The 24,912-nt window shown below is 39.2% G+C and overlaps 1 protein-coding gene across 1 annotated transcript in view; it reads right to left on the bottom strand.

The window, feature by feature from the left end:
* The window catches only part of TRPM1 (transient receptor potential cation channel subfamily M member 1), a 76,148-nt gene that overhangs the window by 28,298 nt on the left and 22,938 nt on the right, over positions 1-24,912 (bottom strand). Inside the window, exons 2-11 of the mRNA XM_034066176.1 lie at positions 16,192-16,271; positions 15,199-15,394; positions 13,837-14,050; positions 11,958-12,082; positions 11,105-11,276; positions 8,501-8,675; positions 6,478-6,601; positions 3,114-3,186; positions 2,271-2,371; positions 193-366 (exon numbers count right to left, since the gene is read on the bottom strand). Coding sequence (XP_033922067.1) covers positions 193-366; positions 2,271-2,371; positions 3,114-3,186; positions 6,478-6,601; positions 8,501-8,675; positions 11,105-11,276; positions 11,958-12,082; positions 13,837-14,050; positions 15,199-15,394; positions 16,192-16,271 — 1,434 coding nt within the window. The remainder of the gene's footprint in view (positions 1-192; positions 367-2,270; positions 2,372-3,113; positions 3,187-6,477; positions 6,602-8,500; positions 8,676-11,104; positions 11,277-11,957; positions 12,083-13,836; positions 14,051-15,198; positions 15,395-16,191; positions 16,272-24,912) is intronic.

Below are 24,912 nucleotides of genomic sequence, written 5' to 3'. Positions count from 1 at the left end.
GAGGGTTTTCTGGCTCAGAGACTGAACAGTATCTTTTGCAGGATCTACTGTTGATCTTGTAAGAATGTGCAAATGATCATTATTTAGAAAGAAAATGTGTATTTTCTGTCTCTCTTTGTACTCCAGGATGAAAAAACCCAACAAAGGTTAAGGAATTCTTCAACAGTCTTAATACAAATACTATCACCTCACCCAGTTCAGGAGCTCAAGCTTTCTTGGGTCTGTTTCTTCTTCTGGCTCTTCTTTTGCTTTTCCTCCCTTTTTCTTCCCTTTTCCTTTCCCTCTGGCTGCTTTAGTCTGAGCAACTGGAGATTTCTTTTCCTTCTCAGGAGCGGTACCATCAGGAGCTGTAAGGCTACCTATAGGCTGTATTTAATAATGCATTAGAAGTGACTCTTTCTTTGAATACACTCCTATTGAACTTGCTCCCCAGTCACCACTTCCCACATGCAGTCAACTAGAAACGGTAACTTTTTTCCGTATAAGGACCTTTTTGCATAGTCATGGCTTTACAGCTTTTTAAGGCTGTTATGTCTAAGATAGTTACCAACACTGAAAGTCCAAGTAGCAAAGCAGGCAGGCTGTGGAGGATTTATCACATAAAATCAGGGCAAGAGGACTAAAACACAGGCAGAGACACTTCAATTTTGTGACATTTCAGTTCCTTTGCTCTCAGTGAAAGCAATAGAAGCAATAGTTGTCAAACAGGAACAAGCAGGATAAGAACTGGACAGAAAGAGCTTAACAAGAATGTTGCCAAATAGCATCCATACTGTGGAGACAAAAAGGAGAGGAAAGAGAGCCACTGTCTCTTTTTCTCTCTTTTCTCAAAGGAAATGGTCCATTTACATTCTGCAGACAAGATTTCTGTTTATACCTCCTTAGACGCGTTTACTCTTTGCAGTGTTCTTCCCCCTTCCAACCTGTCTGCCCAAGATGGGCACACAAACATCAAATAACTTGATGCTACTTGTCTATGATTTGGAGGCTTAACTTGCTCCAGCTAATGTTTAGGTCAAATAACCTCCAGGAACACATAAAGTGGATTACAACTACCTGTGCTCTGCACAGAGAATCACAGAGCTGAGCCTTTAGCAAGACTTTTTTTCCTGCAAGGAAAAGTTTTCCATGGTTTTGTTTATCCTAACAAAGTAACCTCTGCCTAGCTCCCATAAATCCATTTGCAAGCCTGGACAAAACTGCAACTGCCAACTTGCAGCACAGGCTAGTCTAAAAGTAATCATTATGGATTTGAAATCATGGTGAATCCCAAGTGGCTGATACTGTTTCCACAAATTGCTGCAGAGTTTGAGTGTAAAACAGGCCAAAGCAGTAGCTGGCTTCAGCTGCTAGGTGGTACCTCTGAATCCAACCACAATAATATGGAGATTAGAGCATTCTGTCAAAACAAATGTTATCTAGTAATAGTACGTCATCATGTTCAGGATAATGAAATCCTCTCTATATAAGCATTTTAATGAACTTTGTTTATCAGAAGCATCACATTAAGTGAAAGACTAGAAAGGCACATGCAGCAATACTTGTTTAAATGTAATTATATGGGCTTCCAAATTAAATAAATCCCACTGTTGTTTATAGCATGCATATGAATGCGAGAGAGGCATATGTAAAGGATTTTAGTTATACAGATGAACCAAAGTACTTCAGTGTTTCACCATTGACTTCAGCTGCTGCACAATCAAACTCCAATAATTTGGAAAAGACAATCCAATTTCAGGACTTGAAGGTTTACTGAAGATCTGCTTCTTAGTTTATTTGGCACAGCTCTGCCTGACAGAGGCCTGTTTTCTGCAATGGTTTCTTCTGGTCAGCAGGATTTTGCTCCATTAATCCGAATAGAGATTTTCACAGGCTGTTTACAAAGCGAGCAACAGAATTCCTTCTCAGCAGCTCCATGAATTTCCAGGCCACATGTTTTTCTAGGTAGCTGGGGACCTCGCCAACTGCTAGAATATGTCCATTACACCAAACCCTACAAGGACTCTGAAATAAGGTTATGTTTCTGCTTGTCAAGAAATTGCTTTTCTTTCTTTCACAGACTTTAAACTATTGTTCAATATTTGCCAATGGCAGTATAAGGTAATTTCAAAACAAATAAGTCATTCTTAATTACTAAGGTATCCTACATCAGTTCAGCATAAACCAGAATTCAATATTGTTTCTCCTGCCAACAAAATCCAAGCTGAGAATATTCTACCACTTGTTTTAAATGTCTAACAAAAAATAAGGCTGGGAAAACTTTGTCTTACTGGCCAGTGGTGTCCAAAGACAAAGATCTGGCTGCGTGCAATGTCTACACGATTCCAGGCCAAAGCCAAGCTGAGCTGGTCTGGAGCAGATGCATTGGTACCTGAAGAGAAACATGCAGGTGTTCAGTATTTCATGCCTGGATTCATCAAATTGTTTTATAGCATATTCCATTTAACCACATAATCCTAATTTCAAATGGATTCATGAGGTTCTCTTTTTTCCTTAAAACTCCACACTGACTTTATATCCTGATGCAAAGATAGACACCTGACTGTTCTAAAAGACTACTTCTCTCAGCTCCTCTGGCTGATGCTGTGAATAGGAGTACAGTAATTCCTCTCTTTATTTCTCAGCTTTGGGGACTCCAGTGATTCCATACTGAGTCTGTATCAGCTACTATCTACCTGCGGACAGAAAAAAGTTGTTTCAGCAAACATAATAAATTCAAAATAAATACGGAACCAATCATAAATTTTGCCCACAGGTTTATAGCACAATCTAAAATCTGGGAGAGTCCAAATAGTCTTTTAATCTTCCCACCTGTTTTTCAAACTTTATTAATACAGGCTAGAAGTGCAATAAAGTGTGTTGAAATATGAGTGGTATAGCTGTTGCAGCATTCCCATCCCAGGCTTTCAAGTGAGGAAAGCCACACAAAACTTTTAATACAGATTTTATGTCCCAAGCTAATTTGAGCCTTAAACCAAGCACGTTCAGGTTACTAGCTAGAATTCAAGTGAACAAATCAAAGACTTAAACATCAAGAGTGAACCTCAGAGTATAGGACTCTGAGGTTCTTAGGATCAGTTTGTGCATCCTTCCTAACTGACTGCAAAACCCACCTTTTAGGAGAGCAGTTAAGATAGACATCTCAATGTCCTGCTGCCCTTCAGAGCCCATTCGGAACACAGTAATCTAAAGGATAGCATAAAACCAAACACACACAATTACAACACATAAAAGAGAGAGAGTAAACATGTAGGTAGAAAAAAGAGAAAATGGTGAAGGTTGCTTTTTTAAGACTTGAGGTTTTTCAAAAAGTACAGCTCCATTCACTTTTTTTTTAATGAAATTTCATTGTCTCAGGAACATATAATTAAATTCTTGCAATCAATTTATTGTCAAGTGTCCCTGCATTGGTAAACATGACAAGTTTGATTGAATTCTTCACCATAGCAGTGAACTTTGAAAGGTGGTGCTAAAACTGCCATGCCAAACTCTTCTCTGGCAGTTCTATTTTTTTCCAGTAGTAATGGAAATGCCAGCTTGGAAATGGAAATGCTAGGTATCCAAGAGCACTATCACAGCATTAATTTTATTGACAGTAACACTCATATACGTTTAGTTTCAGGATATGCTACATATTGACAACCAAATAAGCAGAAACAACTAATAAAGAAAAGCAACTATTCTTTCTAGGTACATCTGCTGAATCTGTTACAATTCACTGATTTTAAAAATACTAGCTTGTATAAAGCTTAGCCATGGACTACATGTTAAAAGACTAATAATTTTAAAGCAGAATAACCTCATATTCTATGTTAATTCAGTCAATACTGAAGGCAGACAGAAAAAATAACTAATTCTTTATTTTCCAAAAGCACCTCTTCAAAGCAGATGCTAGCATTAAGTACTGGGAATAGCAATTTTCTGAACAGTTAGAATTAACTTTGCATGAACACAAGATTCATGACATTAGAAGAGACAAGAACTAAAGGAAAAACTATAATTACCAAGAAAGCAGACAACATTATCAACAAATGCAAACCATAAGCCTGTTTGAGATGCACCGTCTGAATTTTGCTGAGTAAATCAGGCCTGCATAGGAAGCAGAAAACTATGTGATGAAATTGAATTTAGTTGTTATCTTGACTTGTATAGATACATAAGTAAGTACTTCCTTGGCAGCTGAGAGCAACACTTTAAAGAAAAGTAGAGGCATGAGCTAATGCCCATCATAATCTCTGGGAAAAGGCCAGCTTTTTGGAATGTGGAGAATATGAAAGTGGTAGAAAGTCTGCAGACAACCTGGTGATTGCTTGACACAGATTGCCATCCCAATCCTATGTCATCTCAATTGTCACAGGACATCCTCCTGAAAGATGTTGAGGATGCCTCTATAGATTAATTCTAAGAGACACTGATGTGTTTTCATGTGTTTCTTGACTCAGCCAAAATCTGCTAACCTTACTGAACATTTTGTACCAGCTTTACCTGAGAGAGACTGGGCTCTATGGGCATGTCTATGGCAGCAAATATATAACAGTAGAGTTGGCATTAAACTTTGAGAAATAATTTTACTTACTGTTTGAAAATTTTCAAAACCTATTTTTGTGTCCATTTTTCCAGATCAAGAGAAAGAAAAAATAGCAAGTATCATTAAACTTCATAACGTAACCTTCCTTATGTTCTGAATTCTTTGTTAGCCATCCTTCTTCTGATGTGAGACTTAAAGTGTGTTGAAAAGTAGAACAGGACATCTCAGAGTTCATTCAGGGGATATGATGAACAAATTTCTGGAGGGCTTTTGTACACCCCTCTGTTCCTTGACTAGAACATCAGGGATAGTTCTAATCTGATAAAAATTATGGCCTTATTTCCAGTGTTTAATTACTCAAGAGAAATGTAAAAACTATGCCCTTGATTGGCACTTTGATTGCTTGGAGCAGCTTATATAAAAAAAAGAGGACTAGCACAAAGACTGATGCACAGATTTGAGGAAATTTCCTTGTATTATGCTTAGTACCAATGCGCTGAGTTCAATAGTGCATTCTATCGCTCTAAGTGGGGATCAAGGGATCATTCTTGGGTTAACCCTTCACTCACTAATAAACATCGAGTCAGTATGAAATCACACACCACAAAAAGATGGAACCAGAAGCATGCCTGTGCATGGTAGTGCATACTTCTCTGGGTACTAGAGTGGGATTTATTATCTGTCATTGAACAAACAAGCAACTACTTCTAGAAATCAAAGTTTTGCATCATCTGTTGGAAAGAGTATTAAACTTGGGAAGACCGGAGTTCAGAGTTTGTCTCCAGGCAGACCGAAGACAGGAAGTGTGGGCTCTCTGGAAGGAAAACACATTTAGTTTTAAGGGAGCTTGAAACACCATTTTCCTGTGAACTCAAAAAAACCCTCCCTCTTCTACCAGCCTCATGACGCAAGTTTCATCTGTCATTCAAACAGTTACTTTACAGCTTCTATTACTCCAGATGTCACTTCATTACTGATACAATTCACACTGTAATTCAGTAGCAGGTTGGTTATTTGATTCCCTACACACAGTCTGAACATTAGGCTTTGGTAGTTCTCTTGTTTCTATCTAATAGAAATATGCAACTCCATAAAAAAGATAAAAATATCAGCCATGCCAGTTCCAGCTGTAATTAAAACAAAGCAAAAAACCCCACAAGCTCCACAAAATTTCCACCTGACTGTTCATCTGCTATGGAAACAGCTGCTTAGGATTTGTATGAAAGAATGAAATTGAATTTACACCAGGACTCCAGGGAGAGGTCAGACTTACAAAAATTCACTAAGACAATCATTCAGAGGAAAACACTTAAAGATTCATTTTGCCTGCAAAAGCATAGGCACAGTGAACACAATTCAAGATACTGTTCACAGACAACATATGGAAATGTTAAAGATTTTCCTTTCCTGAACACACTTTTCTCTGCAGCTGGGATATGGCAGACAGGCCGGAACTTGAGTGAATGGTACAGTACATAGAGCAGGCCTCCAATAGTCCAGGATGAAGCATAGCTGGGATCTTTGCGAAAGCTTAATGTTTTCATTTTTTCTGAAAAACCTGAACTGCCTATTTTAATGGAATTAAAGGTTGCTAAAGTGTAACTGCATCAGAAGACCAAAACTGTGCTGATGCCCTCTGAATGCTCACTACACGAAGGAACCCTTTCCTCTACTTTCTGCAGTTGGTCCTGGTTTTAGTACATTTGTCTCAGAGTCTTAGTCTGCCTTGCTGAAGTCCATGAAAAAAGACTCCTATCAATTCACACAAAAGAAGAATCCTTAGAGTTTTTCCTTTCTTGGCATATCCTTATGAATGAATGATGGTGTACATTTATGGAGCTATATGGAAAGAAAAGTTCAACTGTAACCCTGGGAGAACAGCACTTACAAGTACTCCGTGAAGTTTGCACACAGGAATTATCTTTGTGAACTATTTTAAGGAGACTTACAAGTTCCTTTTTTTTCATGCATTCCATAAGAATGATGAACAGCTGATGAGCTTGATTCCTGTTGTAGTTAAAGGTTTTCTGGATGGTAACTAGAAGCTGGTCCCTAAGGGATTCATTTATTATCCTAAATGAAAAATGAGACATAAATAAAGACATTGCCAGGATTAGTATCTATTCAAGCAGCTTGATGTTTGAGAAACAAATTTTCACCCATCAGTGCAATGACTTTGTTTTGAAAATAAATAAATGAAAATACACCGCATTTCTGCATTCAGTACAGGTAAGAATGAAGAGTTAACAGCAACCAGGAAATTCATACCCAGACTGGCTCTTGTGCATCTCAGTACTTCAACACTGAGTAAAAACCTGGCAGGGAACTTGAACTATCCTTTCACCCTGGAATAAATGAAAGTAGCTCTTATTCCTGTTATGTATTATAGATATACTTCTTGTTCAGTCTTCAGGGTTTCAGCAGTACACCTTACAGGACCCCTACCTACACCTCTAAATGTTGCCAGGCCCTTTGCATATAGCTAAAACCCCCCAAAGTATTTCACATTACTGGTATGTCACCTTGGTTGTCTTGGCTACCTTCTTAAACAGAGGATTTAAATTGCTAGTGTATCTGAAATCTCATAATATCCAAGTAATTAAAGAAATTAGATCAAAAACATTTATAGAAAGGTCAGCAATGTTTGATGTCTCAAAGCAAACTGAAACAGAGCCCTTCAATTTTCATCCATTTCCTAATAAAACACATGTATTTTCAGGTGATGGCAAACACGACCAGCAGGCATTCAAAGGAGTGGGCAGCACTGCATCAGATATACTGGGAAAGGAGGAATGAGAAATAAAAAAAAAGTAGGAAAATTTGAGCTAAGCTAAGGAGCTTGGTCAGCAGAAAGGGAAACCAAACTGCTGAATAATAAATACTGCCAGACAGATTACATTTGTACTGTGTGTAAACATCAAAATAATCCAGCATCAGACTTCCCTCCCAATATATATTCAGCAAATAACATCCACACTGTTTGACAATGGTGGTTGTCTGCTTAATATTTAATCCAAGCTAAGCTCCAGCTTCAGACAAGTAAGTAGGCTATTTCTTCAGTGCAAGACGGTGTGCCATACCCTAATCAAGATAATATACTTGGTTTTTGCCTGAGTTTTGCAAATACTGATATTAACAATTACTTGTCTGGAAGAAGCAGCACTTTAAATTAAAGATGCACTCCACTTAAGAGTATTGTCAGGCCAGATCTACTCTACAGAGCAGATGAGCTTAATGCGGCTAGTATAGACTTTGTATCTTCTTTAAACTAACCATACTTTTATCAACCAAAGGGGCAGACAACCAATCATACAGGCTCCAGGAAACTCTGGATTAGAAGTGACTTTCACAGATTAATTTGGGCAATGGACAGGAGGGCTGTGGAGTAGAATGCTTCAGAAAACATCCTCCACTCTGTTCATGACATCAGGCAGCACCGCCCTGAAGAACCATCACAGAGAGCAATAAATAGCAAGAGAATGGGAAGTAGCCCAACATTTTTCCAGCTGGTCTGGCACTCTTGGAGAATGTAGCTCATTCACACAACACACTAGAATCAGGCAGCACAAACTTTGCAAATGCATGCACTAATTAACCTCAGCCCTGGCCTGAGAAAAAGAGTAATTCTCAGCAACCATTTGTTCCTTGCTTCTAACATGCTCAACCCAGCACCAAATACAGTGCAGCAAAAGGTGATGAAGCTTGTGTGACAGTGAGAGAGACCATGCTTATTTCAGTGAGACCATGCTTATTTCAATGGACTATCAAATACATTCCAAGTGGTAACAATTTCTACCCATTACTGTCAGGACTAAGATCAACAGGCAACAAAAGTTGACTGACAGCAGGGTGCCTCTGCTAGCAGCATTTTTGAGCTGGTTTTCTAATGAAGCTTTGATGAAAGCAAGGCATCTAGTCCTACACTGTGCTCCTCAGCAAGACACAGCTTTGGTGAAGATCTCTAATTCTTACCCTCCTTCTTCTGAATACTTGTGTGCAAATGACAGAATATCAGATGCTCGTCCACTGCCATCACATATCACGACAGGGAGAGGGGGTTCTTCTCGTAGGCACTCTAATACAATGGAGATCACATTGGGGCCCCCTTCCACTATGAGCCCAACTACTGGAACACCTTGTCCCAGCCCTGCAAAAACAAGAACAGAAACAAAGAAAGAAGTGTCACTGAAACTGAGTTTAAGAGGTTGAGATATTATAAGGGGACAGGATTACTTTGTAACAGCATCACTTCAAACCAGAGCTGTCTGGCAAAATTATGCCAGTTCACAGCCAACACCAGGAAAAACATTCATATGCCATTTCATAGCCCCAAAAGAAAAAAGACGTCTCTCTGTCCTCGCTCTTCCCTTAGCTACGTACTGATAATTTATTCACTGAACATTGGTGAACTGTTTGAAATCTCTTTTGACAGATATAACAGCTAACATGATTCTCCTATTACTTCATTAGCTTTACTGTTACTTGGATGGCTCCCAGCTACTCTGTCTTTGATGCTTTAACTCCTCATTGGTTACCTACAGGAAGTCTTCATTAAGTTGACACATAGCTATGCTTTCTCCCAAGATAAAACATATTAAATCAGTGTCTTTGCCATGAGGCTGCAATGGCTGGCCGATGAAAGAGACGACAGCTGAGCATCCCTTTGCTGTCCCTGCCTCACTGTGATCTCCAGGCATAGGATGACAAAGGGAAGCCCACAGGTCACATGGTCTCAGTAGCCTTGGTCACAAGATACTTGGGCAAATGAAGGACATAACATTACCTGAAGGCTGACTAATCCCTCTAGTATAAGCATTTTAATTCAGTTCTTAACCTGTAAAATGAGCAGTGCTTTATACAGAACATGCACATTTTGTATGGCTGAAAACATGAAAGAGTTTGTATTTTCAACCTTCATTCCTCTTTGAAGAACAGGAACATCATATGCACAGTAACAGCAGAAGCCTCCTGATATCCTCCTGTCAGTACATCCCAGCTCTGATAAGGATGAGTCACAGAGCATGGGCTGGCCTGTGTGTTCATGAAATCCTTAGTTATTCCTGCTGAGATTTCCGGAAGAGGTGCCAGTGCTTGAAGTGATTAAAAAGAAACAAAACAACTCCCTGTATGTTGTTACTAGTAGGTGTACTGCAGCCCTTCATATAGCTTAACTGCCACGTGTATTCCAAACTTTGCCCTTCTCATGACAAAAATCACCAAACACTACTTAAATCAGAACCAATATCCCCAGCTCCAGAAGTATTAAAAGAAATTATAGAGAACATCTTGTCTCTGGGCCCTGATTTCCTTATCTTCCAAGCCAGTGCTCCCTTTTACAATGCTAGAGCTCTTCCAGCACTTCCACAGAAGACCAAGATAAAAAAAAAAAAAATCATAGCTAAGGTTATCTCTTTCTAATATTTGTGGGCAACAGTGCACAGCACTGTCTCCACACTAAAGGCAAGGGGCATCACTTTGGCAAATTCAGTTTCTTAAGCTTACTATAGGCAAAAAGCAGTACTTAAATACTGACCAGAATGGTGAGATGTCTTGTGGCTGATGATAAAGCCTTCTGGATTTAATTGGTACTCTACTTCATTTTTCTGCTCTACCTATAAGAACACTCACACCCTATTAGAAACTTCTGTAGAGTTCAATGCAACTGTCATTCTGAATGGTTTTTCTTACATATACGGGCCTACGCAGGCTGCGTTAGAAGTCAGAAAGAAGTCAGAAAGACAACTGGTAGAACTGATGTCTTTTCTCCAACAATTCTTAACTGAAGTGTGGATTCAAAGACTATATAATTTTTATTGGACCATTTTTAATCAGGTTGTTAGGTGAGTTTTTTCAAGCTGCAGCTCTTAAAAACGTGTATTTATTTCATCTTCAAAAAAAATCATTCTTTTCTACAAAGATGTTAATGAAAGAATGCCTTTTGAATTATTTTTTTTCTACATGACAAAAAGAATTCTAGGAAGTTGTTTTAGAGAGGCTGTAGCAACTGCACAGAACTCAAAATATGAAAGCACTGATGTGAAATTGTCGTGTTAATGATTTCATTAAATAATAAATCCCAGATGAGTTTATCTGAAAGATCACAGAATTCTGAGTGTGATGTTTCATTTGAAACAAATTTGTATCAAAGAGAAAATAAACTGTTTGTATTAACTTGTGGAATCGTGAAACACTGAGCTGCACAGGATTCCTGTAAACAAGAACTGTACAAAATTACCCCATTCTGTTTACTGGTGCTTATGAATTCTAGCTAGAACTGCACAAAATTCTTGGATTTCCATTTCCTTAAACTCGTACTGCTTTGAAGCTTCTCCTTGCTATTTTCTGTCAACTTTTCTTCCTCCCTTCATGCAACGCTTACTTCTCTGGGTTTTCCGTGTTAGATGTGGGCTCTTTCATCACTTATTAGACAGCATATGTTCAAGTTTAGCCACACAGTCCTGATCAAATTTGTGCTCTAAAGTGCTGGAAGAAGCATTTAATTTCAATACCTTTAAATACTACTTCATGCCCTTGTTCCCTCCCTTCCTAAGACATCATGTTTACAGCTGTACTTACGTGTGTTAATTTTCTGGAGGGAAATGTGTTTTTCCAACTGACGTCGTAACTTTACTTCAGCTCCATATTTACCTAGTGTTCCATTGTCTGCCAGAATGAAGTGGGTATGGGAACTGTTGAGCACAGAGAGCTTACTGAGAGGGTTTGACATTGTTTGGTAAACCCGTGTTACCTGTGTGTCAAAAGGACAGATACACCCAGGTTAGAACTATGAACTAAGTGTGATAATCCCACACACAGCCCAACAGAAGCACATGCCTTATGAGGTAACAAACCAACCAGATCTTTATAACCACAAATAGAGGAGAATTAAACATGGAGCTTGCTTTTACAGTCAACACTTGAACTCTTCATTGCAGTGGTTTTTTTTGGAGGATGACAGTCACATTGCTGCACTCTCCTGAGTGTTCCCCTAAGCTCATTAATGTACTCTCCTTGATCATACACTGTGTTACATGATCCTCTTACTGAATTAGAAAATACAGTCTCATCTGGAGTTCGTAGTAAGTAATATGCAACTGCAGAGCACCTAACTAAAATAAATGCCAGTCTTGTGTGCATAAAGGCCCTTACATGATTTACAGAAGTCTCAGCATGCCATACTGAAGTTAGGACCTAAACCTCTGTCACCACAGACAGTTCTCTACTATTGAAAGCAATGGAAACCTCACTAGCTCCATATTTACTTTGAAACCATATATGACAACCTGACAACAGCTTTTCTTCAAGAATTGTTCTATTTCAGTTCTTAGACATGTTTTAGAAACAGTGAAAATATTAATACTCTGAAAAGATAAACAGCTGTTACACAGCTGAGATTGCTAATTAAATGGGAGTTTCCTTAAAGACTTACGTCTTTTCCTATCAGATCTTCCTTATTTTCTACAATACCCCACGGTGCAATTCCTATGGCACATATTCGTCCTCTGGATTTGGAAGAATGATCTTTCAAGGCATCTCCCACATGACGAATGACACCTATAAGTACAATTAATTTAATTAATTCTTAGCGCTTTTGGGCAATCACTGAACAACACATTTTTTTTCTTGCCTCTTACAGAGCTACCTGCTTTTCTGGAATGACCTCACTCCTGAACTGATATCTCTACCATAGACCTTGCAATGCAGACAAACCATGCTTTAATTCTGTAACAGTTGCATGTAAATCCTATTGCCTTTTCACATCTTTGTTCTGAATTCAATGAAGTCTTTGAAAGATTTACCTGGTTCTTTAACTTGCGATGGGGTAATCTGTACCATTGTTTGGAATGATGTTATTCATTGTACACAATCTGAACACATATGGAATGCTATTACTGAGGTGTGAGCAAGCAAAAAACCCAACCCTAGAGTTAGCCAAGAAATACTTTTTCCACTTAAAAATTACTCTGAACAGCAATCATCACCTCCCCTTAAAGACATGAGACCTTTGCTAGTGTAAACGAAGGTCAAAGGAATCCATTCTTATATAGTTTTCAAAAAAATAACTTGACATATAAAGATTTATTTCAGCTAAAGATACTTTATAGAAATATTACAATGGAAGTTTGCATCTGATGGTTTTTTGAAGATCATTCAGAATTGATATTAACATAAATGAAATTAATTAGAAACCCAACTACTCTCAAAATGCAACAATATATAAGGAATCATCAAACCAGCTATTTTTCAATGTGTCTTTCCAATTCTAGAAATCATGTCAGACACCAGTTTTTTAATAGAATTCAGGAACAGTGTCAAAAACCTCCTGGTGGAATTACGTGGAGCTGCCCTACAACAGATGGTTTAAATACAGCCAAAAAGGTAACACAGAAACATGAATCCGTTTCAGATGGTCAGAAGACTGGAGGAAAATGCAAACAGGAGATTGCAATGTCTTCAGGAAGAAACATTTACAACTCACTTCAGGTTTGTGCTTCAAGACTGCTAATTTACAGTTATTCTTTAAGAACAAATACCTGGTATAATTACATGACAGTGAGTGTGCATGTGTGGTGGTGGGTGACCCCATGGGCATGGAGTAACCGACTCAGGCACATGGCATTTAAGATGGTTTATCAGTTGTTCACTCTCAGAGAGATTTCATATCTGAAAGATTAACACAGTCCATGGCTGCATGGACAGGGAAGTGTCAAATGGAAGCAGAAAGGCTGCTTAACCTCAGGGATTAAAAGCTTCACCAAGCACTGTCTCAAAAATTGCACTGTTCAAAATTCAAGAAGGCTGTTAAAAATGAGAGCATTCAAGGCAGAGGTGTGATGATGACTGAAGGGCTGGAAAACATGAGTAGTGTGAGAGTTTTATGGAACTCGGCCTGTGCAGTCTGACAAAAGTGGTGCACATGAAAGCATGCTCAGAAAACACAGAAAGTTCTTCACACAAAACAACAGTAAGAAGGCAAAGCCAGGCAAATTTGGAGTGGGAGACTTCATGGATACAAGAATAACTAACTACTGAAAAAATGTATTACAACTAGTGGTAAAGTCCTTGCTACTGAAACCAAAGCTGAGAATTAGTTTTTTTCAGAGTAAGCACTAAGCAATGCAAACCAATACTGACCCAGGAAAATGTAACGGGCTGGGCAGGAGGTTTACACAAATGATTACAATGCTCCTTTTTTGGCCTAATGGCTAATGACTCGTTCATGTAGACTTAAATCTGCCTGTGGGAAAGATTAGTGAAGAAACATCAATGAATTCTGAAGTAAACCAGAAGTGATGGTAATTGCCTACCTGTACTAACACCTCCAGTGAAAATCCAAGCTCCTGTGGTCATGGCAGCCTTTATCAGACCTTTTCCAAACACTTGCTTTAATTTAGGTTGCATTTCAAAGTTCTGGAGGCCTCCATGGACAGAGATTAAGAGTTTGGGCAGTTCCAGTTGCCAGTCTTTCACCATGAGATGCAGCAGAGAATCTGGTTTAGTGTCATATGACACACGGATATACTGCAAAGAGCAATGTGTAACAGCCACATTGAGCACAGAATGGTTCTATTAAGCCTTCTGTCATGAAGAAAGTTTTACAATTTTTAAGCAACATATTAATTTTCTATGCTGCTCCTGATTAGAAAAAACATGTTGAAAACTTTCACTTCGCTATTGAGAATTCACTTCATGAATTTTCAAAGCACCATTTTCCTTTCTTTGCCTGCAAACTCAACTACAATCAAGTGATCCTAAACTCTTATTACAGATCTGCATTGTAGGAAGCCACCTACTTCAAATGACTGGCAGGTGTTTTGTATTGCTCCTAAAACCTCCGGTTTGACTGCGAGGGAGAAGCAATGACCTTCACAACAAATAGGAGGCTTATGCTACATTTTATCCCACCTGCTGTTGATGTACCTATTTCTGTCTCTGTAGCAATGATTGGCATTCTTCTTAGTTTAGTTCCACCACTGATTTTTTCATTTCAATCTACTGCTCAAAGAATATGATGAAATAAACTCATATATATAATTTCCACTTTAAAACCAAACAAACCACCATCAAAACCCCCCAACCTCTCTGATACATTCTGGACAATTTTTTGCAGTGTGCTTGTCTCAAGTGGCAGTCCCAGTAGAGAAACAAGAAAGCAAATGGGCAAAGAAACAAATCGAGGTTTGGATCTGTTCAGAAGAGAAGCAAAACAAAATTTGTTTTCAGAAGCTTGACTTGCTGTCACTTTCACTGCTAAGAAAACTCAGCAGTCCACTTCCCAGCTCTGTCAGGAAATCAAATTTCTACTAGTATTAGATTTCAAACCTTAGAAAAAATTATCTCTGTCCATGCTGGGTTCTTTGCCCCACAAATCTAATACAAACAGATGGAATCTTGGGCACTAATACATGCACCTGCCTCCTTAGCTGATATTTATTGACAGTAACTTCAATGAAACCGTTTCATCAAGACATTGTAAGGTGTTTCTAAGTAGGTAGTATTTTTTTCTTGCGTTTTCTCTCTTTTCCTCTCTTTGAGCATCTTGACTCTGAGTCAGCAAAGAGACCTCCTTTGATTTCAATGGATAACGCACTGAGTGAGCTGGAATCCTGACCCATGTCTATTCAGCTAACATATCCGATGAATACCTTTGTGTACTGTACGCTTCTTACCATGGCCTTATTTGAATGTCCTCCTCCCTGGAATTCAAGGTTTCCATAGGCATCAGTTGGGTATGTCTGGGTGTGTTTACTGACAGACCACTTCTCTGGCTGAGCTTCCACTTGCTTTGTTTCTTCTCCATTTTTATTAGCTGTTATACTTGGAGGAGGTGGAATATGTTGATTGATGAGCTGGCCACAGCAGCACCTGTAAGTTAGTAAGACTTTGATTAGAGTATCTTCAATATTGAATGTTGATTTAAAACAAAGCAAAACAAAACAGAAATCAGATTTTCAACTGACCATGCCTTGCTCTGCATGAATCATAGAAATACCTCTTCTAAGTCATATGCTTTGTATTTGCATACACACATGTGCAGAATTACCAAGTCACCAGTGTTTCTTACCAAACAAAGATTAAAAATTTCACTTCTGTTATACACTGGAAAGCTGTTCTAGGCTGAAGGACAGGGAAGGAGCAAGAATGCAGAACAAGAGTGGCAACCACCTGTTTCTTACTTAGAGGTGACAGCTAGCATGTGATATAAACTGTTAATGTCACCCAAACAAGCTGGACCACAGTTTAGCTAGTCAATGCGGTGGCAGTAATACTAGTATTTGGACTAAGAATTGCAGTCCCCCTTCTATAGTATTGTTAGTGGCAGTGTCTTAGCAACTGTGAAGAATGGTACCACTTACTTCACAGGGCACGTTATTTCACTCTTGATTTCAGAATTCACTATGAATTTATGTTCTGGTTCGCAAACCCAGGAAGTAACGACTCAGTGCTGCTCCTGCTGCCCAGCCTTATCATCTGTATGACATGTCCTATGGCTCTGCCCAGATCTGAGTGTAAGCACATCTTGCACTTTTGTTGCTCCACCACCTCCCTTTAAGGGCAGTGAGTAAGCCGGGTCTCAGTTTCACATGTCTAATATAAAATCGAGTCCAGTTTCTTCAGTATTAACTTTTTCTGTTGGCCAAAACAAAAATTTCAAATGTTACCTGCTAGGGTCTTTGTTGTTGGCAAGTACGTAGATGCATTCTCTTTTACAAAAGGTCTTCTCTATCCAAGCCTTTTGACCCTTAAATGGAAGAAAAAAAAAAGAAGGAACACACTGAAATATTTCTGTGTGGGAGGTACAGTAACATCTGCCTTATATTTTCAGCTACAGTTTTTAAAAACAAGCACCAAATTCATTAAATCACATTTAAACATATGTTTACTCATGCAGCAAGTAGGTGATGTGAATTTTCCATGGGATAAAATTCAAATCTCAAACGTGTGTAAAAACACAAAGATGCTGTAATGAAATTACAATGTTTACCCAAAATACAGCTGCTTCTTCCTATTTTAGTGTACAGTAAATGAACTCAAAGTAGTACAGGAAACCAGTATGAATTGTGACATAAACAGATGAACAGTATTTACTCTAAATAATATTTTAGTATTGTTCTGTGTACACAGAAATCACTTCCCAGAAACTTTCCCTGTTTGATCAAAAGTCATCTCAAAATAACTTTTCCTGGTTGTGAATCGAGTTCCAGTCATTCTGAAGGCATCCTACTCTTAATGAGAGATGTTTCAGGATGAAGCATTCCTTAAGTTTAAAGACCATTTGACAGAAAAAGTGCAAACTCTTTAGGCATGGTGTATCTGCCATGAAGAAGAAACCAGCCTTGAAGACAATATAAAATTGTGTTGGCCTATTCTGTGATTACAAACCAGAAATTAGAGCAAGTTCACAGCCATTTCAAAAACAACGATGTGTAGGCAAGCTAGAACAAAATCACAGATCTGTGCAATGCAGTTCGGAAGCCTTTTGCAGAAGTGCAGTCCAGCTGAGCTTGGGAACGCTGAAGAAAGGGAGTTCAGAAATGGCTGCAGGCCAGTTTCCCATAGCTTCTTACTTGCAGGCCCCAGGCCTTCTCTGTCCCTGCAGCCATCAACAAGGCAAAGCATCATCATGACTGCAATAAACAACCAACATTCAGCGGTGAATATAGAAAAGTTAAAGGAATTAATGAAAAATGTTAAAAACCACTCACGATTTTGATGACACTGGTAACTTGGCCTTGCTGAGAAAAGCTGCTGTTTCTGAGTTTGCATTGGAATTGTGTCTTAATTTTTCATGTAGTAAGCAAATATATGTTTTGCTTTAGTTTCCTCTGTGGAAGTGAAATAACATTTTTGCAAAGAGAAAAGTTAAAAATGGCACGAGAACTTTCAGGGAGCCTTCAGTGACAGGGAGGGGCTTTTCCTAGAGAAAGAACTAAAAACCTTGTTGATTTCCTGGCTTAAGAAGGTCAGCTGCAGATCTGGAGGAGTGCTCTGTCAGGCCATGTGGTAATAGCTTCGAGACTAGACTAGCCCCCGAGTGCTGCACAGTTTGCAGCATGCCAAACAGAGGGTGTGGTAATTCATCTTTTTCTCTTGTGTAAAGCAAGAGCTGTCTCTGAAGTTCCTTTGTCTGTTGACTTGTTAGCTCCTGTCTGGCTTCTTAGTTTTCTCCATTATGTCTGAAATAATAGGAGACTACCTGAAGTTCCCTAATTGCAAATAACTTCAAATATATTTCAAACCTAGGCTTCCACTGCATGAAAAAGCTGTCCCTGATCTGTCCAGGTATGAAAACGCTTGCCTCTTCCAGGTGCCTCTGAGCGAGAATGCCTTGATTGTCCCAGTGCTCTGGCAGATGCTGCACTTCTGCTCTCACTGTAGTGCATTTACTGATTCCCTCAAGGCAGAACCACCTCATTTCATTGCGAAAAGAGACGTTTTGAGCCCATAGCACCACAGAGTGAGGAAGAGTTCAGAACTCATCAGACAAAGCTTACACTGCTACTTGGGGCCTGAATGACAAGGCATGAATTTCAGGTATTTAGCATAAAGACCTTGATCATGTAGCAAAGTTTGAAGGAAGGGAATATTAAATTCAGTATCTAAAGGCCTTGTGACTTAGTCAGCTTTCCTGTCTTGACTCCAGACATTCCTTCTTCAAATGAGCCTAAAGAGACTTTATCCCTCAAAATATTTAGGTTTTTTTTCTATATACTCTCTGGCAAGGCTTTTATGAAATGACAAGTTTCAGCAATATTATTGTTAGAAACAGAGCACAGAAAATACTTTAGCATAACATCAGTATAGTTACTGAGGTGCACCTCTAGAAACATACAGAAAACACTCAAGACAGGGAGATCCATGAAGCACTGTGGTATGTAGAGCTGGGTGCTTATATCCAAGAGATGCCATTTACCTATTCAGAACCAGATTTGCTAATTTAAAGGTATTCAGGCTGTTCAAAAATGTTCAGAGAGAAAAAAAATAGTCTATTCGATTGGAAATACACTGTTTTTTCAAAACTAATCCAAAACCACTCAGTGACCAAATTCACTGTTGTTTGACAACTATATCCAATGTCCTTACATGTGCTTAAACACACCATACCAGCTAATGACCTTTAATGTTATAAAATGAGCTTAACAGGAACCTGTTCCAGAGATTACATCACTTGCTTCTTAATTTCTGGATTTTTATTTTTAAACTGATTTTTAATTGATTTAGGTTTATTATTATTTTCTATATTTGAAACATATTCACTATTTTCCCTCTGATAAAACTTTAAACTTTTGCATGGCCTCTAGTAAGTCCTTGACCAAGTGACACCAATGCCCAAATCAATCCCACAGTGCAGGAAACACTTTTCAAATATAAATGGTAACAGATGCTGCACATTTAACTGCTTTACCTTATTCCTCACAGCTCACCAAAGGACATTTTCCTTTGCTATTTTTGGTGCTTCAAGTAAAACCAGTAAATTAACCCCTGTATGAAGTCACAGGCTTAAAGGTATCTGTGCTTGGAGAGAAGCTTTTGCCTCTTGGTATCTAAAATGAGCTTTGAAATACCTAAAAACCCTGCTAGAAATAAGTCACTACAGGCACTACAGTTGCACAATACATTATATTCTACTGGCTTATTTTTCTGTGCTAATGAGACGAAGGCAAAAGCAGGCATTACAGACCAGGGAAATAAAACCTCAGCACATTTGGGCAGCCTTTGAAGTTTCACTGCTTTGTCTATTTAATCTGCTTAACCAAAGCTTTGCTATAATCCAGTGCAAATACTTGAGCAGAAACATTCACTGTCAGAAAATGAGCACTTTCCCCACTTATTTGATAGAGATTCTGTACCCTTCTCTCTCTGGATTAAAATCTATTTGTTTTCTTGAGGACAAATGTAAGTATGAACACTGACTCTTGTGAGTTTGAAAAAAATAAGCCTTGTTGGAATGGATGAATTGTTAAAGAACTATGACAGAGCAGCTACAGAATTCAGATCAACAGCCAGTGGGAGTATTAGGCTGACAGACAAATAGCTGCTGGCAGCAAGATTATGGTACTAAAAATCACTGCACGTTTTCCATTTACATTGAAGAACCACAAAAAATTAAGATCCTAACTTGCTGATTGTGGTGTAGTTCAACCCTGCTCATCACAGTAAATCCTGCATGCACTAATCAGAATCTACTTTTGAAATAACACATTTCAGATGCTCAGTGGCATATTTTTTCTCCTTTATGAAAACTAACAATGGATCTCTTAAATTATGATAAAAACAAAACCACTGCTGAATCTTGGTCTGCAGCCCAGAAATCAGTACATTGCCAAGAAGCAGCATTAATTAATACTGACTTTATAGAATCATAGAATAGTTAGGGTTGGAAAGGACCTCAAGATCATCTAGTTCCAACCCCCCTGCCATGGGCAGGGACACCTCACACTAAACCATATCACCCAAGGCTTCATCCAACCTGGTCTTGAACACTGCCAGGGATGGAGCATTCACAGCTTCCTTGGACAACCTGTTCCAGTGTCTCACCACCCTTACAGTAAAGAATTTCTTCCTTATATCCAATCTGAACTTCCTCTGTTTAAGTTTTAACTCATTACCCCTTGTCCTGTCACTAAAGTCCCTATGGAATAGTCCTTCCCCAGCATTCCTACAGTCTCCCTTCAGATACTGGAAGGCTGCTATGAGGTCTCCATGCAGCCTTCTCTTCTCCAGGCTGAACAGCCCCAACTTTCTCAGCCTATCTTCATATGAGAGGTGCTCCAGGCCCCTGATCATCCTTGTGGCCCTCCTCTGAACTTGTTCCAACAGTTCCATGTCTTTTTTATGTTGAGGACACCAGAACTGCACACAATACTCCAAGTGAGGTCTCACAAGAGCAGAGTAGAGGGGCAGGATCACCTACTTCAACCTGCTGGTCACATTCCTTAATTATTATGGATCTGTTAGTTCTCTTTAGCATTAAAAGAAGGTATCCTCCGGCAGAAAGGAATGGAAATCAGTGGTGTTGGTTTGTAAATCATAAGTCAATAAAATCAAGACCCTAAACAAATAGTTTCTAACACAGCCATTAATAAAAAAAACAGTTGTCCTCTTACTATCACACACCACACAATTTGCTGAGAAACATGTGTATCTAGGGCTGCAGACATGCAGCAACTGAAGAGAAAATTTTCTCTCACCACCAAACATAAAGAATTCCAGTTTGCTGCTAAATTGCCATTACATGTATTTTACTTCATATACAACCAACCATTCGATGAACACATACTGGGCCCTAATTTCAGCCTATATCAACAGAAATCCCACATCTCTGAGCAGCAGGTGGGCTCTGCACTGATGCACCTGCAGTGAAAATCCAGGGTGGGAATCAACACAGAAGAGCAAAGCCACTGGAAGTGTCATGCTACAAACTCTTACCTGCCATTGTGCCACCAGCAACTGTGAATTTCAGTTGTCATACACCTCGGCAGGATAGAGGCAGTAGTGTCTGTGGATAACCATGATAAAACTACCACCAAAGAAAGTGAAAGAATTTGGGGAGTGAAAAGGGGTAGGGGTGAGAGTTGTAGTGTCACTGGAGTACATCCAAAGCTTCAACTCAGCCAGACTTAAAGCCAATGCAGTCATCCCACTCAACTGACATGATCCCCAAGGATAGATGCTCCATGCAACAGGGACACATGTCTCTACTGGATAGCTTGGCATGCTTGACTTGGTCACAGGATGGGATGGGGCTTTGGCCTTACCTTGCATCTAGAGAGCATGCACTGCAGGACAACTGAGGCACAGCCTCCCCCACTGCTGCACTCAATGAGGCTCTGCCAGTATCCAGCACAGCATGTCAGCAAAGCAGGCATGTGAACAGCAGTGCTTGCTGCATGGAGCCACATACAGGGATTGCACACAGCAGTGCCTGGCACACAGATGCAATGGGGGAATAGGCAGGGGACCAAATGACTGTGTCTCATGCATAATACAACGTTTGACAAAGCTGTTCAGACTAAATCAAGCATAAAATAATGCAAAAGTGGAACTGGCTGGGCAGCAGAGCTCCCATCTCTATAATAATACACATTATTTTCACCAACAGGTTGTTATGCTGTAGTTTACTGTCAGTTATGGAGACATTCAGCTGTAGCCCTGTTCACACCATCTCACCAACATTTCCTGGTAATCCTCCCTTAGCTTACAGTCTGCTGCAAAAGGTGGTAACATCAGGGAAGTCAGATCTCAATTGTGTTCTCAATTACTTAATTAGAATGCTCTACAGGATTAAACTGGGGCATTTATGCCAGATTGGAGCAAAGAGATGTTTGTTTTGATAAGATAGTAACAGAAGTAATCTGGAAGTGGAACAGAATACAAACCATGAGCACGTGCATGGTGTGTGCACAAGACCATTCACTGTGTAAAAAAGTCCACAGATTTCTATAAATACCATGTAGGTAATCATATCCAGTTAATGTTACTTGAGAGAAAACAAAGAATTGCCCAATAAACAGTTGGGGAAAAGAAAAATCACTGCATCAACAGAATCCCTGTTACCTGAAACTTGAAAACTCAGACTAGAAAGATTTCTATTTTGTGCTGCCTTTAAATGCAACATCCCAATTACATTACCCATCACTCTTCACTCTGATGGAACAGTTTCTCCAACTGATGAACCCTTTAGGTGATCAGTTCTATCCCGAACAACTGTCCTCCCAGTAACAGTGTTTTTGCTTGGAGAAAAATACTTTGAACTATGTGAAGGATGTTAACAGGCAACTTTGCAGCCATTCACGTACTGGTAAGATTTTACTGAAAGGCTGTTCATTACTAAGATATACAGGGCAAACCCCCACAGTGCTATTTTGAATGTGCGTTATGCCACTAGGGAGCCAGACCCATGAACAATGTCCTCAACCACAGAAGGTGGTGAACTGCCTGTGAATCTAAACTAAATTTCCAAACCCCCTGTTTGCAAGTGTTGTATCAAAACCAGTTACTGCTCTATGATTCTTATTAGAATATAAAGTACCAAACAATATCAAACAGAAAGCAGATCTCTTATACTGTTTGCTAATAAATATAGCATCAAGAAGGGACGTGTAATATTCATAGGATTATTTCAAATACAGATTATTTCCTCATGACAATTCTTATTCTTATCCCACTGTATTTTTCATATGGTTCAACTTGAATCTGTGTTCTTGTATCAACTTTTTCAGGGAACTATCTACTCTATGGCTAAGTCTAACACACAACAGGCAGGATGGCAGTAAGCAATGCTGTTATTTCAAACTGATGCCAGAAAACACTCCTGCTGCTGCTGTGGAAACCAGTAAGTAGTGTCACGTTGCACGGAGAGCTGTAATGAGTTTTCGTGCCTTCATTTTGCTTTGTGTTCCTGGCCTGCTGGTGAGGCACACAGCAAACATCCACCGAAACAAGAGGAGTGATTTTCTCTCCACACTCATTAACTTAGGGAGACAGTCTACAAAACAAAGTTGCAGGCTCTTTTCAAAGTTAACACAATTGCGCTGCATCACTTAGAGATACACAGCTCTTCCCCAGAGGCTTAGAAATGTGAAAAACAGCTATAGCCTCTACACCCCAGCAGACCTGGCTTGCTCTGACATGACTGGATATACCCAGCTCCAGCACAAAGTCGATGGAGGCACATCACTGAGGTGTGCTGGACAAGCTCAGACACACTACTGAAAGGCAGGCGCAGCTGCTTGTGCACTGCTCAGCAGCAGCGTAACTGTACAGCTAAAGCACTAAAACAAAGAAATTAAACAACCATCTAATACACACTGCAGGACAGCTTGCCTCAGTGCTGGCCTGGGAAGAACAGACCTTCGGTAGTTCTGCAGTGGAGAACGTTTTGGGGTTTTTTTGTGTGGAATGCAGGAATCAGCTCACTGCCTGAGTTACACACTGCACCTACCACATTTTAAGGTAGCAAAAGCCAGTCCTGCAATAGCTTAGCCCCAGCCCTTATGGTACCAAATTTTAGGGAAAATGTTATTTAAGATAACAATAACGTAAAATTCCTATTTGTTACATATTCCAGTTCTGTTATTAACTTGCCACTTCCTTCTCTTGACTTGAGCCCTTCTATTCCAATTGCTAGGGAGATGTGGAACACAAGTATGTACCTGAACTTTCTGACATCTGTCATTGGATTTTTTTTCCCCATAAAACCTTTCAGCCTGTAGATGCTCTATGTGGCCAGTTTTACTCGAAGTTCTTAAATCACATCTGAGTTCTAACAAACATAAACCAAGATGGAAGTGTTGAGCAACTTTATCTACGCTTAGAGGGGTCATCTCTGCCCACAAGCAACCTATCTCAAGAGGCCCAGGATAGCAGAGTGGATGAAGAGGGAGACACAGAAAGCAGCCAAAGCAGGCTGGTAATTGCTCATCTCCTCCATGTACTAATTTGTTAATAAATCTCATTTGAAGATACAAGATGATTCTGGTATATAGCTCTGACAAGGCTCAGGAATGATTTTTGTTCTGTAACAATTGCCTACCCTGTCTAACATAAACAATCTCTGCTAGATATGGTTTTAAAGAAAGTCAGAATGCTTCCACATAATATGCATGTGGGATGTTTCTCTTAAACTGCTCTTAACTATGACCCTTTAATACAGGCTATTCTGACACAAAATAGAAAGATACTATTATCATGACACCCCATGTGATTCAACACCCTCAACAGCAGATCTTCCTGTGTGAAATTCATCAGTTCTACAAAATTGTAACCAACATAACAAAGTACTTCCCTCATTACAAAACCAGAAAACGGTGTCATTTTGTGTTAATTATACATGTAAAGACTAACCTGCACTAAATGATGCAGATGCAAAAACCATTGACTTGGACTAGAATACTGCCTCTATCTTTGAGAGATCTGGGCCATTCGAGTCCACATTAGTAAGAATAATGACTATTAGCATAGAAATGATCAAGAATGTGCTGTTTGGAAAAGAGGTTACAAATTTTATATAAGAGCTTACAAGTCTCTAGCTCAGCCATAACATCTATAAAACTTTGGATTGATTTTTCCTGTAAGATGTGAGATTACAGAGTAAAGCCTTACAAACATTTCTCTGTGGAAAATAGGGCAAACCATGAATGAAAGGCATTTTTAGGGGATGACTGCATGTTGTGTGAGATGTTATCTGTGAGATTTGGTTTGAATTAGAAAAACTTGAAGTGCAGAGTGCACTGAGCTGCTAGGCTTGGAGAATCTATTATACTGCCATTTTCAAAACCTGGTGAAAGCAAGTCACTATTTAAGGTACACTTCCAGGCATGCTAATTAAACACACTTGGAAATTACTACAAAGTAAAATGTTTATATTCACAATATAATAC

This window comes from Melopsittacus undulatus, chromosome 9 (assembly GCF_012275295.1).
Source record: "Melopsittacus undulatus isolate bMelUnd1 chromosome 9, bMelUnd1.mat.Z, whole genome shotgun sequence".
Taxonomy (NCBI): domain Eukaryota; kingdom Metazoa; phylum Chordata; class Aves; order Psittaciformes; family Psittaculidae; genus Melopsittacus; species Melopsittacus undulatus.
Note: the sequence above shows the minus strand (reverse complement) of the source record. Positions and strands in the feature narration are given on the sequence as shown.